The 20510-nt window shown below is 39.2% G+C and overlaps 1 protein-coding gene across 1 annotated transcript in view; it reads left to right on the forward strand.

Moving 5' to 3' along the window:
• LOC115591073 (carboxyl-terminal PDZ ligand of neuronal nitric oxide synthase protein-like) overlaps positions 1-20510 on the forward strand; it is a 107733-nt gene that overhangs the window by 79128 nt on the left and 8095 nt on the right. The window contains exons 6-7 of the mRNA XM_030432708.1: positions 3477-3638; positions 18214-18379. Coding sequence (XP_030288568.1) covers positions 3477-3638; positions 18214-18379 — 328 coding nt within the window. The remainder of the gene's footprint in view (positions 1-3476; positions 3639-18213; positions 18380-20510) is intronic.

The raw sequence follows: 20510 nt of genomic DNA on the forward strand, positions 1-20510 counted from the left end.
TGGATTGTTTTTTCTCATTCAGTACAGTAAACACAGTACATAGAGGCTTCAGCTGTGTTTGAATATGCAAGTCCTAACTCATAAAACTGCTTGAATAGTGTGTGAAAGAGAGAGCGTGGGCATATTTGTAAGCAGCCATTTTGGATTCACACTTTATTTTATTGTCTTTCAAACTGAAAATTGATCACTGAGAATAATTTCCATCCATTCATTATCTGAGTTAATGTGCTCATCTGTCCAGCATGGCATTTCAAAGTTAACCAACATCGCAAAATAATGGACCTCATCACTACTGAGGCATTTTTTTTCATAAATAAAGTTCTTATTTGCCATTACCTACAGCCAAAAGATTACACATTTGGTGTTTCTCAGTAATCTTCATCCACTGAGCACCTCAAATACCCACATTTTCCCACCCCATTAAACAGCCCTTACGACATTTCTTCATATGCCGCAAGCTTGCTCTTCCACACTCCAGGCGTCACGCAGCTCCTGAGAGTAGGGTGCCTTTCAATTTTCATAACTGTCTGGACAATTTTTGAAATTACAGTGATTGGCTAAAGGGGATGCTATAATTAAAGGTCAAGCAAGGTAAAGACTTGTGTTTGGCCCAAAAGGGAAAATGTTCACAGCTACCATGCTGTTTCATTGGCTCTTTATACATTTTGTTGAAGCGGCATGACAGGAGTTGTGACTACCAGTGGTATTAGAAATACTCTTGATGTTATACAACTATATTTAATGTCTGTTTTTTCTAAAAAAAACCCCACTTTTTTGTTGGTTTTTTTTGCATTATTTTGTGTTGTTTTCTTATTTCTTTTGGTTTTTGTTGGTCTTCATTGCTTTCAAAAGTTTAACAACCTACAGTTTGTCAGACACTTATAAATTTAGGGCTGCACCTGACAATTATTTTCTCTATTTGATTAGTTGTTTGGTCTATAAAATGTCAGAAATTGGTTAAATGTCGATGGATATTTCCCAGAGCAATCTGTGTTTGACATTCTCAAATGTCTTTTTTTTTTGTCCACACAAAAATATCCCGTTCCAGTCATGGATGAGTAAAGAAACATCTTTACCCATCTGAATCATCTTATTCACTCTTCCAGTTACTGAACCTTCCCTGTTAGCCTGACATGACTGATGGTTTCAAAGCCAACACACTAACACTGTTTACAGACTGAGTCTTAGTTCTGTGTCTGCAAGAAGCTTCTGAGAACTAAAGGTGAATGATGTGTTTCTCTCTAAAGACGCACCTCAAGTGGAAGTGAGTTACTTTTAATGTGATCTTACATGATGATACATCTGAGGAGTGTTTGCCAACAAGTTTACCCTTGCTCTTTTCTTTTTAAGTGTGAACACGCACACGCACACGCACGCACACGCACACACACACACACACACACACACACACACACACTGATTTCTGCCTTGCTATCCATTATGTGATGGCCCTGAACAACTTGTCAACCTGGATAATTTTCTCTCATTAACCTAAAAGATCCAGCTCAGACAGACCATCACTCATACATTCCTCTCATGGACTGAGTGTGTCTGTGTGTGTTCATCGTTGTCCGTGTGTCACCAGAAGGTGCTTAAGGAGAGACAGATGGTGAAGAATTTTGGCACAGATTCCTGAAGGCGGGTTCAAGTTCAATTTAATCAGGTGTCTACTTGTTTGCCAACCCCATACGGCAACGCAACATCCAGTCACTTTAAAGCACCTTGCGTTCCTCTTAGCTATGTGACAGTCTGGTTAGTCTGGATTCAGTCAGGGACTCAGTAGTCAAGACTTGGCAGCCATAAACAGTTTCAGAAATGCTGGACCTCAACAATGGAGCGTCTATCCGGCCAATTCTTGTGATCACTATGCCTCAACAACACTGTAAGGGAATTTGGTACATTTCTGGTACCAATGTCCACTTGGACTAAAGGATGAACTTGTCAGATTTTGCTGACTGAAGTTCAAAGGTCGAGGTCATTGGAATCTCATGGCACCCCTTTCTCATGAACACAATATTTCAGAAACGTATTAAGAGAATTCTTTTCAAATTTGGAACAAATTTCTACTGTGACTCAAGGATGAACTGATTCAATACTCGTGAATGCTGTATCTAAGAAGTACATTGAGGGAAATTCTTCAAATGTGGCACAAAAACTCCATGGGACTTAATTTTGAAATTATTAGAATACAGCAGTCAAAGGTCACTGAAAATAATTTGAAAAACAAACACATTTTTGGCCATTACTCAACAGTGTGGATGATGATTATAACAACATTTTTTTCACAAATGTCTCATAATATGATGTTAAAATAACGTTATAGCATTTTAGACTTGAAAGGTCAAATGTCCACTTTACTGTGACATAATATTCTGCAAAGGAATATTCTGGCCATTTTTCAACGCCACAGTTCAGGAACAGTTCACTGACACAGTTGTATGCCTCCGGTGCTTGAATACTTCTTGTTTATAAACTGTAAAAACTTGCCAACATTAGTGCTTCAATGTTAACCAGACATTGATGGGCTTTTTAAATAATTATGATATACGTCCATTACCTTTTTGTCCAGTCTCCTTTCATGAATCAAATGTGTTTACCATCACACAGTGAACTCTGTTTCATTTGACCAAAACAACAATAAATTATAGAGTAACAAAATTTGGCTTATCCAGATTGACTAAATGTGCACCTCTTTTTTACAGGCCACTCCAAGGATGTGATTGAGGGGAAACATTTGGACAAAGCCACAGTGTTGGCTTTAAACATAGCGGTTTCAGATACAATTGGTTTTTACCCACTTTTAGATGTCCATAGCTCGGAGTTCATAATTACCTTCAAATACTAAAAGTGTCTAATGCTTAATTTAAGCCACCAAATGGCACCAAATCTGCATAACAACAAATGTTTGTGACTGGTGGAATGATAGAGTAGGCACAATGTGTGACCAAGTTAGCAGAGCCTTGGAACAATTAGGATGCTTGATAGCATTAGATGAAGGAGAGCTTAGTCCCAGGGCTCATTATTGTTGGAGTGGAGTGTTTCAGTGTCGCCGATCTGCATTCTCATCTCACTCTGGTGCAACTAATCAGCAATTCAACATCTCACATTCTGATTCTTGTTTTGATGATGACTTGTTCTCTAAGGCATAGTATTGATGCTGTTGCTTGTCCTGATTGTATTTATTTATTCTTTAGTCATTTTTTTTTTCTTTTTGTGTGTGTGTGTATTTGCATCCTCAACTTTGAAACTTTTTTAGGAAGTTGTGGGAACTGATGCTGTAGTTGTTATTTTTGTTTACTTAAAATTAGACAAATATCAGTGTCATCCTTATTGAAAAGTGTGCAAAATATATATAGATAAATATAAGTAAAATAAAATGTTTGATTGTGTAAGAATCTTTCTTTCAAGGCAGCAATAAGCTTCTGCCAAGCTGTTGTTTGTGATTTTTACTGAGTGAGTTCTACTCTTTTGCTCAGCCTTCAGAGGAGGCCTCCCTGATGATGTCCAGTCCCAGGATGCTGCTTCCTGCATCAGCCACGCTGCCACAAAGTGCTCCCCTGTCTGTCCACCACCAGATCCAGCTGCTTCAACAGCAGCTCCAGCAGCAACAGCAGCAGACACAAGTGGCTGTAGCACAGGTGAACCTCTCTCACACACACAACTTTTTTCCATTGAAATTATTAATTTATGTTGAATGTATGAACCAAAACAGGCTTTAAGGAGTTGTTTGTAATAGTCAGTCAGTAAAGAATGTACTTCCGTTTATTTCAACTGCATGAACAGTCATTTCATTTGGATCACTGGCAGGAGAACAAGGCTAATCAAATCAGAGCCAAGTAGTATTAAATAACACCAAAGAGTATATGTATATAAATCTATATGTACCTGTATATCTGACGGTGTAAGAGATGTGTTGAAATCAGATTCCTACCTTTGGTGTGGCGTCATAACCACAACGAGTGGTACTTGTGGTATATGTTGCCATGGGAACAGTTGCCCGGGCTACTTTTGTCCTTCTCTGAAATCACACAGATGAATTTGAAGTCAATAGAACAATGAGGGCAGCACTACTGACTCCTTCATTTGTGCTCTGCTTTTATGGCACCTAAAGTCTGTCATGGCAGCAGTTTGTGAAGGCAGTTTCAAGATCAATGAAAAGGCAAAAAGCTGAGAAACTCAAGAATGAGTAATTCTAAAGAAAAGGAAACATTTGGATGTATTCTCATGTGCTTTACGGCAGTTGAATATATGTATACTAATGGTGGTTCAGACAATAGCCACAAGGTAAAAAAAAAAAAAAAGGTTTACAGTTTGTACATTATCTACGCCTCAGTCACATACTGTAGAAGCATCCACACAAGTACATCAGCCCAGAGTCAACACATAGAAATGTAAATATAACCCAGCATATACACTGCTCACATATATATAGATAGACAATGGGAAAATCAAGTGTATTTCTATAATCAGCAGGGCATTTTGCACAGAGCTGCTGCAGCAGAGGGAGCAATGCTTGTACCAAAACATGTTCTATTCTATTTTAGTACCTTTACCTGCATCTGAATGATAATGCAATAGAATAATACAACTTTGTCAGAAAAAAAATGAATGAAAGACATGCTTGTTTGGATTAAATATTATATATTAATGCTGCATCTACCAGTTTCATTACTGGGTTTGTTAAAATCCTTGCAAACTCTGAATGTGCGCTTTTGTGAGGCAAAGGATTTTTGAGAAGGCTAACCAAGTGCTTCAATAACAGACAAAATGGTGGATACAAGTACAATTATCCATTACGTATTTCTTCTTGCGCTGTAATAAAGTAGACCGTCCAGTCCAGTTAAAAACACAGACACTTCAGGTCAGTTTGCTATGGTGTGAATTGTGTAAATTTTCTTTAGGCAACACACAAACAAAAAAAATGAAAGAAGGAAAATAATCTCCCATCATCCCTGAGCATACGAAATCCAAAGTATGGACCAGTAAATAATTTTGGTATTCATTGCAGTCACTGGCCGCACCAACTGTGAAAAAGGAACATGTGATCAGTTGGAAACATTCAATGATGATTGACAGAGTGAAAGAGTGAAATACCTGCCTGCAATCCAATCTGGATCTGCAAAAAAAAAAAAAAAAAAAAGTTAATACACCCAGCAGACATCAATCACCCAGCTTGAGAAGTGATGGGTGACAGCCGTGGCTCCAGGCTTATGAGCTGCCTGAACACACACGCAGACACACAGTTTGTTAACCTGCTTGCGAAAGGCCGCACACTGCAATTTCGCAACTCGACATACCCCGATATCTTGCATGCATACACACTCTTGATCCAAACGTGTCCCACACAGTTAAACACTGAATTCTCACGGCATCCAGAGACAGACACCGGGGTCCTGATGAAACCAGCTGTTCACACTGAACACTGAAACACTGAGCTGTTCCTTTGCCTTGTACCTTGTCTCCAACTGACAGCTCACACATTCAGACTGAGCGTGCTCAGACATAAATGCCATTAATTTTACCTTGATGAAACAAGAGGTCAGTGCCAGCTGGCAGAGACACTGGTTTAGATTTTAAAACTGCTTTTGGTGGTTCTGTCTGACCTTGGTTCTTTTGCTATTAAGCAAGGTTTACCCAGAGGCCCTGAATTGTCTGAGCTGTTGTACCAGTTTCTACACAGCATCTAAATTAGTTTCCACCAAAGTTCATTTCTTTTATTTTTTTTTCTATTTGTCGAACTCTATGTGCTGCTGTTTCCATTGATTTTATCTTTAAGGCTGGCAATGGTAGTTCTTAACTACTTGAGTAATTAAACATAGACTGAATTGCTCCTGATGTATTAACCAGTTAAGCTTGTGTTTTATAAAACAGTGTTCAGAACCTCAAGGGAGTCAGTCTTTTGACGAGTGCTTGTTCTGGGCTGATGCTAGCGACCGGTGAACCTTTAAACAGCCGGTTAGCTTTTCCTCAGGCATAAAAGTCGCAGTAGAGTTGGAGCAACTATAGAGGACGACATCGACTCTTTACAAGTGATGCTCCTGGCTTTGTATGCCTACATTGGCATCCAAATATGACTGATCCTCGCACCACTGTCGCTTCGATTTGGTGTCCATATGGAAATAGTTTGTTTATTCTTTATTCTGGATACATCATCTGTTTTTTAAAAATGGTGGCCAATTGAGGTTTGAGTTGGTCCTTGGTTGCAATAACCTGGCCCAAGCCCCTGATTTAATCGGCTCTTTGTTGTAGACCACCAAAGTGTTGTGTCAGTTTTCCTGGTCAAAAGTTCCAGAGTAGGCCTCAACCTGGCCACATAGATAATGTAAAGGTCTATCAAGAAGATGCTTTTTATTAATGCTAACTTGATGACGGAGCCGTGGACGTGTAGAAGTGACACTAAGAGAGTTAAAGGTGAAATATGGAATATGAGCTGAATGCCGCCATCTAGTGTCTCAAGATCGTAGTCGCGACAACAAAAAAGTAATTCCAGTGGTCGGGCTGCCAGGTTTGGACAGGGCAGGAGGATTGAGCCGCCTCCGTTTCCTCCGTTTACTGGGTGTGGAGGTCGATGGGTCACGATCAGTATTCTCATATCTAGGATCAACTTGATATAATGAAAATAAGTATAGCAGAAGAGTTTGACCGACAGGTAACGTTAGCTAAGTTAGCAAGCTTACCGATCCAGGAGAAAGTTCGCCATTTCCGCGTGTGTTTTGATGCCGTGGAAATCCTTTACCTGAGTCCATCGAGCGTATGCTTCACCGATATTTACTCTGGTTTTTGCTCTTCTCCGGTCACTCAGCTGCTGGGACAGATAACGCACCGTTCGCTGGGGCTCTGAAGAGCTTGCAGACTCCGCCATTTTACCCAGTGTCAGCCTAGCTGTGCCGAGCTTTGCCGAGCATTGCCGAGGTTGCGAAATTGGCAACCCACAATGCCGGCTGCTATTTGGCTGGTACGATGTAAACAGGAAGTCATTGTCGAACCCGTCAAAATTTCTTAAATTATTTATTTCAGACTAAATATAATTTTTCAAGGAAATGCATTACTTTTAATCTGCGCCCCTCTAAACGCCCCGTGGATGTATTATTTTTGAAAAAATATAGCTTTTAATAAGCATATTACATATTCAACCTTTAAGTAGAGCGTAATTGATGAGACTGGAGTGAGAACATAGATAACTGGCCATAATGAGATATTTGAAGATGTGACTTTGGCCTATTTCTTTTTTCTACATAGTGATTACTTAGTCAGAGCAGAAAAAGGAAAACAGATTAATCAAAAATACTTTGCTGCACCATATAGTATTTTGAAGTAACACTTCTTACTTGTTAATGTGTTCCCAGAGTTTTTTTTTCTTTTTCTTTCTCAAATCAAGTGAATTAATTGCTTAGAATTAGTTAAAGCCAATTTATTAAGAATGAGTGCAATCAAAAGCAGCTGTAGTTTGGACCATGACCCTTTTTTTCGTTCACTGTGTAACTGTGTAACTGTGTAACATACACATGCATGTATACACATGCACACATACACTGAAACACACATGCAAACACACTGTTTTTCTTGAAGATATCAGTGATTTGAGGACCACCCAAAGTTAAAGATCAAGTGTTTAGTAGGAGGAAGAACGAAACTGTATTTGTATGTGCACAGAAAAACAGAAACGAATATCTCTAGTCCCCCTCTTTTTTTCCCTTACTTCTTTGTCAAACTCCCCCTCATGCTAAACTAAACTTGCCTGAGGCTACTTCTAAGCAGCTGTAATGAGGGTTAGCTTGCTCCACCACTGAAGGTCGAACAGTTGAAAGGATAAAGCTGATTAGTTCTGCACATGGTGGGTGAAGACATGGAGGAAGAGAAGGATTACATGGCCGGCATGTCTGTACAGCTTAATTTGTGTGTTTTTTAGTGTTGAGTCTTACGAACTTTGTTACTCGTTCAAAACAACAAGGCCTTCCCTGGTGTCTTTGCCTCAGTTTGACACCAGAACATTATTGTTCTAGTTTTACTTCTCTGTCTTTTCAAGTGAAACTATTTGTTGGAAACGTCTCACAGGATGAGAATCCGTCTTAGTTATGTAAAAGCCAGTCTTGTTTGTGACTTGATTGTCTGAAACAGCAGGCCCCAACAGATTTTTCACAGTTCTCAGGTTTGAGTGCAGCTCTGCCATAATAATGTCAGTGCCAACGCAACAGCACACAACAGTGATAAACAAAGACTGATTTGTTTTTTTACTTAATGTTATGAGATTTTCATGAAATCCAAACCTGTTTATGATTTGATTCTTATCATCATTTCTTTTCTGCAATAGACAATTGTCATATTCACATGCTAAAATTACCTCTCTAGTCATTTTCTTTTTTATTGTCAAATTCTGTGATTCATGTCCAGGATTTAATTGTCCTCACACAACCCAGGAATACATAAGAAATAGGGATTCTAAGTGCTATATCGTAGGCAACTGGACTTGTTTCAGTTATTTGAAGATATCTCACCTCTCATCTAAGGGGCTTCTTCAGTTGTAACTAACTGGAGAGGAGTTGCAGGCTTTTATACTTTGTGTGGGAGTGCTCTTACAAATTCCCTCCCCAGACAGCTTAACTACCATTCACACCTGGGCTCATCTATCCCTAGCAACCCATATGAAATGTGGTCGGTTCAACGACCAACAAGTGACCCTAACGACTCTGAAACTCAGAGTTCAAATGTGTCCTTAATGACTCTGTAAGGACACTCCCACACAGAGTTTAAAAGCCTACAACTCCCCTCCAGTTAGAACTGAAGAAGCCTCTTTGGTGAGAGGTGAAATATTTTCAAGAAACTGAAACAAGTCCTGTTGCCTACAATACTGCTTTTAAAATAACTATGAACTGGATGACTGACCTCGAGATTCCACCAGATACGTGTCCGCTGCGTTACGGCTCCGGTTCGTTTTTGCTCCTCCATCCAGTAACCCCCACCAGTTGTGTTTTGAGTCCGCTACGGCGCAGTATGGTCGACAGCTGTCGTCAGGAGACTGAGGAGTTCCCACGATAATCAAAAAATCACTCGCGACCACAGTTATAGGTCTGTGTTATAAGAACAACAACACGAAGTGTTCCCGACTGAGGGATTAGCAGAAGAGCTTGTGTTTGTCTCTAAATTGAGATTTGTGGGCTGGTGTCAAAACAGAGTGTTTTATTTTGAAAAGTAACCTGATGTTATATTGTTGTTTCGGTGCGTGACTTCCTTTCTGCTCGGTGCCAAATTCAGCTGAATTGCTGAAATCTATCAGCTCCGCTTGCGTGCAAGAGCCGTAACGCAGTGAACACGTATCTTGTGGAATTCAGGGGTAAGACCTTGACCTTCATCAACACAGGAAACAGGGATTAAACAATACACACAAGTCATTACAAAACAGGTAAAAATGTGATGTCAGTTTTGTTGTGTGTAGCTATTTGTCATACAGAGCAATCAAAACCTTGGGATCTGTGAACTTTATGATTGCCATATTTCACTCTTTTCTGGTATTTTTCAAGCTAAATGAATGATTGGTAGATTAATCTTGATGCAAATCAGCAGATTGATAATTGGAAGTTTAATCTCTTTCTTTCATTTCTGTCTGAACTTTGCAGATGTTTTTTTTTTTTTTTCAAATCTCACCTTCTGCATGTCAAAGTGATGTTGAATGTTGGCAGCTTTTTTTTCCATCACTGCGTATTATGGCAGAAATAACTTTAAAAGGATGAAGTAGTTATCATTTTTATTATCACACCTGTGTGTTGATGAAAGTGACGGTGACGTCATGGCAAGACCTGGAAACTGGAACAATATTCTTCATGTTCAACCCTGCTGCAAGAACCTGAGCAGAGGTCACAGTGAATAATGGTAATTGAGCAAGCTGGCCAACGCTAATCAAAGCTCACTCAGGGACGAGTAGAAGTGAGAAGGGAGAGGGAGTTCATCAGCTATCTGTTGCAAGATGAAGTTTGCTCTTCAGAAGCTTCTTTATGAAATTTGACCTCTCTCTGTGTCTGTCTCCACTGATCTCAGTTAATGATCTTTCCTTCAGTCCTTTCTTACTTCATTTCCTTCCTTACATTCCTTACTTACTCCTCCTACTTATGTTTATTGGATACTTCCCCTCTGGACATTTTCTTTTCGTCCTCCTTTTATTTATGTCTACCCTATTTACTCCTGTGCTCATTCCAACAGATCATCATTTTCTCGTGGCTTTCACACCTTCCTTCTCTGTTTCTCTTTTTAGTCATTCCTCTGTCCTTTATTTTCTTTCCTTCCTTTTTTCATGGCTAAAACACATCTTCGTTCCATCCTTCTTTTTGCTTCGGTTTGTCTCTTGCCATTCATTATCCCTCCATTCCTTTCTCCGGCACTTCTCCTTGGATCTGCTTCTCTCTCAGCTCTTCAAGCACTCTCTCGCCGCATGACAAGTGTTAAGTGCATTTCTAATGGCATCCCGTATCGTTGCACCTGCAAAATGGTCATTTCCCTCCCTCATTTTACTCCCTCCAAAAAGGAGATAAAACCAGAGCAACCAGTGTTGGAGAGTTTTCAAACACTTCCACATGAAAGGGACGTGGCGTGGGCAGGGAATGCAATGATGGTAATCCTGTGTGAAGAGCACATCCTCAGCAGCCAGCCCTGTGGAGTCACAACGCCAACAGTCATAATCCCCTTACACCAAGGGTGGGAGAGTCACTGTTTGTCATTTTTGTGTGAAAGGGAAGTGGTGTCATTTAAACAGCCTTATCTTCCAATTTTTACAAGATCAGGAGGTAATCCACAAGGACCGGATTTTTCTTATTGCTTCATTTTATCTCCATATGAAGTGCCATTTTAGTGATAATGGATCATTTCTGCATTCTGAGGTCTAAAAACAACATAACTTTTAGAATTATGAAGCAGTCTGTTGAGTTATTTTGATCAGGAAACATACAGTTCAAGCTCAGATGTAGGTTGAATCACAGTTGTCCTTTAGACAAGAGAAGGAAGAATAACAGAGAGCTGTGTGAACTTCATACTGTAAGTTGGGTATGTTTTGTTGAAATCAGTTAAATAAAGATGGCTTTTGCATCGTAAAGAACTGACGAGATTGCAGGAAACTAGCCAGCAAAACTGTCAAACCTGAGAAAAAGAGTTGGGAGAATGAAAACTGTCCTCGGGCGCTCTTCTGTTCTGGGGACCAGTTTTGAACAAAGAAAGTAATAAAATGGAAGAGAGATGCTGCTGCCTAATTAGAGCATTAAAGAGTCATTTGAGTTGCTTGAAGCTCCCTCAATTTCACAACGCTTAGATAAGAGGGCAGAAAACATTGGCTAGCAGCAGGTTTTTCTACCAAGGGACGACCACAGTGCAACACAAGTGGAGCACCTTTTTAATTGGTTCTTTGTCTCGGCCCCACTTTTGGTAAGTGGTTTTAGATCTTCCATCATAGAGTTTTAACAGGAGTATCGTCATATAATTGTCGGTGAATTGTGGTCTAAAAGAGGATTGTCATGCCGTCTGACAGGCTGGTTGACTGTGTCCTTTGTTCCCTTTGCATTTAAACTTGATTCTTATTTATTAGACGTATCTATTTAACCAGTTCTGTCCTGTGATCTCCCCTACATACAGGAACAAAAAAACTGAGGCAAGTCTCTCTTTCATGCAATTCTCTTTCTCTCCAAGTTTAAGCCAATTTTCCATCCATCACATATTTTTAATGACTTGATTACATAGTCATTACATGAAAAGGCATGTTGTGCATTAGCCCTGAAATTGTGTGATACAGAGAAATTAAATTATGTTTGTCTGGCTACAAAGCTGCCACAGCAGTGATGTACACCTCCATAGAAAATTAATTAGATAATGTGTAAAATGAGGTTCTAACAGCATCAAAGGAATGTATTTCCACAGTGAAATTATCCTCCACCGTGGTGATGCATATATATATCGTTCCCTGCAGGACTTTATCAAAACCTTGTTAAAGTCAGAATACGGCAATACATTATCAGCACCAGTGCAGTGATATGACCGACCTGTATCTTTCCTTTACCTGCAGACTAGAAATGTTCTGTTTTCTTGCAGAGAAGATGGCTCAAACTCAGGCACTTTGTTTTACAAAATTAGGCGTACATTCTACACATATTACAATTATTAATATCAGGGCTGTCAATCGATTGAAATATTTAAACATCATTATTCCCATTATTGTCCATAGTTAAATCACGATTTTAATTGCTCACTTTTATCTGTTTATCTGTAAATGTACCTTAAGGGGACATTTTTACGTTTTTAATACACCTTAGTCAACATAGGAGTGGACAAATATGCGTGCCTTATGCAAATGTGTGTATTGTTATTGCAGAAATCCAAAGCAATGACAAAGACTGTTGGTAATAGTCTTCTGAATCACCTCAAATGTAATGTATGTTCAAAAAGTATTCATTCATTCAAATCAACATTTATTTAAATCTTGAGAAAATCATTTAGGGCTCATTTTCAGCACAAATAAGAAAAACAGAATAGGTGCAAAAATGCAATAACAAACAGCAACAACAAACATTATCACAAAGCGACTAAACAGAATGGGTATATAAAAATGACAACAGATGAGAAGCAATATGACAAAACACAAATAAAACAGAAGTGCATAAAAGTTAAATGGCAGATAACCATACAGGACAGCATGTAGTTAAAAAAAGTTACATTCAAATGCTGAGTAGGCTGTAATCAAAGTCTCAAACTGACCATGGGTTTAACTTTATCAAGGTTAATGTTCATTATAGAATGTTCCAAATGTATGGAGCACTGAAGCAGAAACCCATGGCTGTCACGTCTTACTATAAAAGGTGCCCACCCTACTTTTTTATATAGAATAAAATGATGAGTGGAATAACAGTGACCAGTAATGACTCTGAGGGCGGAGTGATAAACTGAGTCTAGTGAAGTAAGAGTGGAGACAGAACTACAGAACCTCACCTTAATCCAGGAAAGATAAAAAGACAGCTTCAGTGATCCGTTTTCTACAGAACATGGGGAAAGAGGTTCTGTTTCTGTATAAATAACCAATTTTTTGTTTTAACTTGCTAACAAGTGTGTTGATATGAAATTTAAATGCAAGTTTCTGATCCAACCAGATACCAAAATATTTGTAATCAGAAACCCTTTCAATACTTGTTCTTGTTAGAGTGGTAACATGCAGACCAATTTCTGCAATATCCTTGGCTCTTGGAAATATCATGAATTTGTTTGCACTGAGTACTGAATATGCTGAAAACACATAACATTCCATAGTAATACTAACACAATGTAGTGTCCAACTTTACACTTGTAAAGGTTAACTAAATAATCTTAATCGGTCTGCAAACTGTAGCCACTCATTAGCAGGGTGTCTCTCTGCATCAGCTGTGTGCTCGGCCAGCAAGTGGTATTTGAGGCTCGACAAAACTCAGTTCACATCGACATTAGTTGCAAATAACTTTGTTTTTGAGGATAGAACCCTCTGGCAGGGCTTTAAAGCTGAACTTGCCATTCAAATGACCCTTTTCTTTATCCATTCCTGCTCAGGGAGGTTTGTTTCTGCTGCCATCCACAACGTTACTAAGGTCTGACTTTTTTTGAAGATTCATTTTTGTTTTGCATTGTTAGCTACTGTGTATTCATGGGATTGTTCAGTATTCTTTTACCAGACAGTGCAGCTCAGTAAGACTATTAACATGAACGGCATCAGGTCAGATGTGACACTTGCTCCCAAGGCCTCCATATAAACCATGCCAGAGTGGCTGATGTGCTATTAGAGTTGTCAGCTGGGCAGCATATGTCGAGTCAAGCTGCTCACCTACACAGCTCAAGATGGGAACCTGTCACCTGTAAATTACACCACTAAAGTCATCATCAGGGTGTCAGTCTTTACAAATGAGGACTGCAGAGGCGGCCTGGCAGAACAAAATCTGGGATCACCTCTATTTGTTGTTAAGTGAAAGGATAATGGAAGCAGATGACTGTTTTCCTCGGCATTTTGTTTTCCTGTCTTGCGGAAGAGGAGGAAGCTGAAGTGGAAATAATACTGAAGGCCTTGGGATGGAGGCTGGAGGCATCTTGTCTCACTCCGCCTCAGTGGTTCCTTATTAGAGTGTGGAGGGACTGATGAGTTTGATGAGAACGGGTGTATAGTTGAAGAAAGAACAGCAGAACGGGGTGAAGCAGTGAGGGAGGAGAGATGGAAAAAGCCTGATAAAAGTCTGAATGATCAGCTTGTTTTAAGAACAGAAGCTTTATCAGAGGTTTAAAGAAGAGGTTATTGTCCATAAAAACCTTTTTTTTTTACTTAATGTTAAGTTCAATAATAATAGTGTATACTTGAAAATCTATATTTTGATTAAAAGTAAGGAGAGTAAAATTTGTCAATCCACTGATTAGTGCATTAAGAAGTGAATAGATGGATATGATTTCAGTCACTCTGCCAAATATGTTCTAGTTTGGAGGACAAAAGCAGTTTGAAGACCACCTGGAAACAGATGAGAGGCATTTTTTTGTTAAACAGACAATTTTTTGAACTATTAAATCTCTCCAAAATAAGATAATGAAGAGGTTAATCAACTGTCAAAATAGATATTAAAAATCTTAATATGAAATTGTATTTTGATATGTAATGTAGCATAAGTCTGAATCAGATTTACGCAAAATTCAAATTGATGACTTGAATTCACAGTTAACTAGGTCATAATGAAGGAAAGTGAAGTGAAGTTTCGTAGTCCACAAAACATTTCTGGAGCTTCACAGCAAAACAGCGGCTTAGTGTACTTCTAAACAACTGAAGTTGATGGGGGTTTTTTAGCTTCAAAAACTAAAAAAAAAATAGAGAGAAATGAATAAAATCTGCTCTGCACAGCTCGTCCTGTGTATTCAAATCACCAAAAGGTGTGAGATCCCAAATTGATTTTAGATAAAGGTTATTTACATCCTTTGTGGTTCCATTTTTTTAAACATCTTCATTGTAGCTGCTAAACTAAATGCGTTAGCACGCACCCAGTCTCAGGTGGGAACACAAGTTTGAATTCAGATGGGGAACATGCTAACACTTCCAGCATAGCAGCTTCAGAGTTTGACAATAAAGAGGGTTTAAATGTCTTTACAAATCCATTTGGGCTCTCTGAGTTTCCTGAGACTTTTATTACGTCAGAGCTTTTCAAGCCATTGTATGTTTTACTTTATGTTCTCATTATGTTTTAAACAATTTCAGAACAAATATTTCTTGGAACTGTGTTTATACAGTTTAGTTGTGAAGCGAATATTTTTGTGGAATATGGAACTTTACTGGATGTTGCGTTGGCATGGGGGTGAGTAGTTAATTGTTCCTTTAAAAAAAAAAACTGAAAACATTAACAAGCATTGTTGGTTATTCAAAAGTCTAGTTTTTCAGCATACATAGCAATAAAAAAAGAATAAGAATTTTAGTAGAGATCTCATCATAATGAGGACATCATTAGGCTACATTGTCAGGTTCTCATTAAAACATCAGCAATAAAATGGGGGACATTAAAAAGTGAAATATGTGCTTAATTAAACAGACTGTCCTACATTGTTAGACACAGCACTGATTGACGCGTTAAAACCAAACTGTGAGACACTGAAGGACTTCCTAGAGCATTTTCTGTGTCAGAATCCCTGATGAATCTTGGTATTTTGTTCAAAGAGCAGTTTGTTTTGTAGCTTGTGATTCAGCCCGCAATTCACAAGGCTCTTTAAAATACGCCGCTGCTCATCTGGGTCCTTCACACTAACTCCCCTTGTCAAAATATAATGGACACCTGTTTAGTTGCACCCAGTGAAGCTATTTGTTCAAAACAGAATGTGGAATGATTTACTGAGAAGAAGGGGAGGCTGTGGCTCAGGAGGTGGGGTAGTTCATCCAGTAATCGTAAGGTCACTCCTTGGATTAACTGGCTCCTCTGGCTGCATGTTGAAGTATCCTTGAGCAAGATGCTGAACCCCAAATTGCTCCTGATTACCAGGCTGGCAACTTGCAACCTGCCTTCTGTGTCATTGAATCGGTAAATGTGAATGTCAGTAGACTGGAGGAAGCAGTATAGAAATGAAAGTACATTTAACATTTACATAAAAACGTGAAGAACACTTCAGGATTGAATTGAAGTTTATGAAGTACAGTATATAGTCTAATTGGATAAATGTGCTGCACTCTACTATAAAACCTAGTTTCATTTTCGACAGCTGACATTAGAAGTCCTGCTGGACTGTGGTCAAACTCCAGAGTTCAAGCTTCATCAAAGTATTGAGAGCCACACAGCGTCGCCTGTCAGAAAATCATTAGTGAGTGGGCTCTTACAGCACACCGCGGTTCTTCTGAACTGTTCCTTCGATTCGAAACCTTCAGAATTCTTTCTTTGAAATTGTTGAAAGCAATTATGTGGTCAGGAGGAGAGGTGGCTGAATAAGGTGCGAGGTGGGGCCACTAACATTTGATTTAGAGGGTACTTTGAAGTAAAAACGGGGAGTCATTGCTGCTACAAAAGCGTATAACAGTGTGTGTTCAGCGTGTGTATATTTGGACATATGAACACTAAATCAATGGTGTCTTTCTCCTTTTTCATATCAATGATTTGTGGTGTAATGGATGTTTTTTTTTCCTTGCAGAGATTGAAATAGAGTCTGTGCCATAAAATGCAGCAGCAGAGGGTCCCATCAGCGGCTGCTGCTATAATAGAAAGATATAAAACTCCCTCTGTTGTATTCATTTATAGATCCCAGCCACGTTAATACGTCTGTGGGGGGGTTTTCTCATTAAGATCAGTGCACTATTCACCCTAGAAATGACAGAAAATGTCAAAAAACACCCTGTCTGAAATGTAAAACAACAGTGGAAAAAAGATTCACCAGATCCATCCGTTCATCTGGATCCTTACCAGAAGTTGATGAGGTCTATTCTGGGCTGAGACCCATCCTCCATCCGAGGAAATGTGGTGGAAATGTGTTTAGAAGTTTTTTTCTGTAATACTGCTGACAAACCAGCAAACCAACAGACGGACACAATTGAAACCATTACCTCCTTGGTGGCGCCATTTATTAGTTACTCTGCTGATTATTTTCTTAAATTGTCTGAAATTAGATTTTGTCAGTATTGGGTCTTAAATTTGAAAAACTTTTATGCATAACACTCCTGCATTCAGTTATTTTTTATTTGAATCTAGTTCTTTGCTCTAGTTTTCACTTGATGGCAAAATGTAGATAAACATAACTCACTCTAATAGCCATATTTCTATGTAAAAGCTACCTCTGCACAAGACCACATATAAACTACAAACTGTACCATAACACTGGCATGCAATGCTTAAACGTTATCTTGAAAAGGTCCTAAAAAGCATTAGACTTTTTTGTTTAATAACTGTAGAAACTCTGATGAAAACTTTAAACTGCTTCGGCTCGATGCTCGATATGAAGCGTGTGTCCCTTTATCGATTATCAAACTTGAGCTTCGGTCTCATGAACACCCAGCAGCTCTGCTGGTGCTCTTCTGACTGTGAGATGGTTTTCTTCACACATCCTCACCTGAGTGTTGCTGATTGATCCGTTTCCCTCCAGCTGGAAAAACACTCATGCAGGTTTTTTCTGTACTTTCTTGACATTGATTTGATTACCAGGCAGTAGAAATACTGTGTGATGGATCAGTTACTGCCACCTGCTGTGCTGAGTCAGCCACATCTGAAAGCCTCCTGATTAATCATCTCCTGATTAATTGAGTTATTAGGTAAAGGCCTAAACTGTAGCTGTATCTATTGAATAGTGGCGTTTGATGGGTGCAATAGCACTTCTGCACATTTTCCAGGAAAAATGTTTCATTGAAGCCAACATTTTTGTTCGTGTGAGCTGAAATTCAACCTCTTTGTTCTGCCTTTTTTTTCTTTTGGTTTCCTTTGTCTGAAGTCATTACCTCTTATGTAGAAACAGAATATATATATATATATATATATCATCATCCACTATCAGTAGCCTTACGACAGCTTAGAAACTTGGCCCCTATTTCCCCATAAAGTAAAATGTCTCTCTCACTGAAAGAACTAACACAGTCTGACCTGACTTTGAAGTGCAGTGTTGTGTGCTGTATTTGTGTGTTTGTAGAATTATTCAAGTAGGTTAACACTGCCAATCTTATGAGCATGGTAAAGTGTTTGTAAACACTGCTTCTGTTTTTATCCTCCATGTTTTGTTGTATAGGTCCACCTGTTGAAGGACCAGCTGAGTGCGGAGGCCACGGCTCGGCTGGAGGCCCAGGCTCGAGTCCACCAGCTGCTGCTGCAGAACAAAGACCTGCTGCAACACATCTCGCTGCTGGTTAAACAGATCCAGGAGCTGGAGACCAAGATGTCTGGACCAAACTGCAGTGAGTAGTTTGAAGACATTAATGGATGCTTGTTGTAATGTCAGAGTACATTAACAGTGTGTGCAGCTGCAGAGTAACAGGCACATATGAAGGTTTTATATGACGAGACATTGTGTTGTTCTGTGCTGTACATGCAACATCTATTGCATGTCTGTCTGTCCTGGGAGAGGGATCCTTCCTCTGTGGCTCTTCCTGAGGTTTCTTCCTCACTCAAATCAAGGGTCTAAGGACAGAGGATGTCATTCACAGTACAGATTGTAAAGCCCACTGATTCAATGTGATTGTGATTTTGGGCTATATAGATAAAATTGATTGGATTTCATAAAGCACATACCTCTGCCAAGACAGCACCGTCCCCTTAATGAGGGTTTAGATCAGACCGTGCATCAAAGTGCACATGATAATAGACAGTTGTGGGACATAACTGCCAGATCTTTTAACCCGGATAATGGCACTAAATGACACAGAAATTGAATCGAAAATTGATCTCAGAACATTTAAAGTTAATAATAGTAAACTACAGAAAGCAACTTATTTTTTGCCTCCTTGTCCTTAAGTCTCACTTCTCAGCTTCTTTTGTTGACTTGTTTGAACAAGAGATTTCTCACTGACATATAATACGAGACAGTCCACAAGCGAGAGATGCAAATCATACACTACATAAAACACACTTCATCTGGAAAATAAGATTACAACAGAGAAAAAGTTGGATTAAACTAAAATGAAACAATTTTTTGACATATAGTATTTTCAGTTTTAAACATTGCAATATTTATATTTTTTTACCTCATCAGCTTCATTGATTGATTTTTGTAAAGATCTGCTTATTGTGAGATAACAGCAGCATGTTTTCAAACAAGTTGAGACAGGAGCAACAAAAAAACTGTGAAGGTCGTGGTTCTCATACAAAACGAAAATCACTTTCGTTACTTAATCCAAACTAAAAAAAAGGACAAATAAACAAAGTAGAAGAGACAAAGTAAGGCATAAAGTTATAAGACTTGTTTACCTGGCGCTACCAACACACCTGAAATCATAAAAATCTGCCAAGGAAACAGTGTGGATAAAATGTTGGTGTAGGTAGGATTTTGTAACCCTCAGGAAAGAAGTGGGTGTGCAGAAAGGCTGTAAGGAAACATTGAAATGGACACTGAAAATAATAAGAACATAGGAATCAAAGATGAACATGACAGAGGCGAGAAAGATGGTCATTTAGTATCATTTTTGTTTAATATATAAACTGTTTACAATCCCACAACATACAGACAGCAGACAGAGTGAACAGCAGACCTCGACAGGCTTCTAAATGTAAATTCCTACATTAAATCCTCTAAATTCCGGTATGAGACCTGATTCTGTTGCCCATCGACCCGTCACCACTCTGTTTATCATGCACCACACACATTCTGTCACTGTTCTTTCCTCCACGACCCCCTCTGTCCTCTCCGTGACTCCCCCGTCAGCTTCACATATTGTTAAGCCAGTTCATCAGTTATTCAGACAGACGGTACGCTCTGTTCTATCGCAGTTGTGCCCTCGAATTTTGACCCTGTGAGAAACAATCTTTTATCCTATCAACCAACATTTTTAAAATTTCAGTGAGGAAAGTCTTTTCACATTGGCGCCACTGCAAAAAGGAAACTGAAATTGCACGATATCGCACAAGGAAAGCAAAACGCCTGAAGGCAAAATATGACTTGCATAGAAATGTGATGTTTTTTTTTAAATCACGATTAAATCCATTGGTAAAATATTTTAGACAAATGTACATACACCGATAAGGCATAACATTATCACCACCTGCCTAATATTGTGTTGGTCCCCCTTATTGCTGCCAAAACAGCCCTGACCCGTGGAGGCATGGACCCACCCATGAGGGTATTCCCCGGGGGTTCTGTAAGTTGGGAGGTGGGGTAAATGATAAATGATAAATCGGACTTGTTTGTCCAGCACATCCCACAGATGCGCGCTTGGATTGAGATCTGGAGAATTTTGAGGCCAAGTCAACAGCTCAAACTCGTTGTTGTGCTCCTCAAACCATTCCTGAACCATTTTTGCTTTGTGGCACGGTGCATTATCCTGCTGAAAGAGGCCACAGCCATCAGGGAATACTGTTTCCATGAAAGGGTGT

The sequence above is a fragment of the Sparus aurata genome, chromosome 11 (assembly GCF_900880675.1).
Source record: "Sparus aurata chromosome 11, fSpaAur1.1, whole genome shotgun sequence".
In the NCBI taxonomy this organism is placed as follows: domain Eukaryota; kingdom Metazoa; phylum Chordata; class Actinopteri; order Spariformes; family Sparidae; genus Sparus; species Sparus aurata.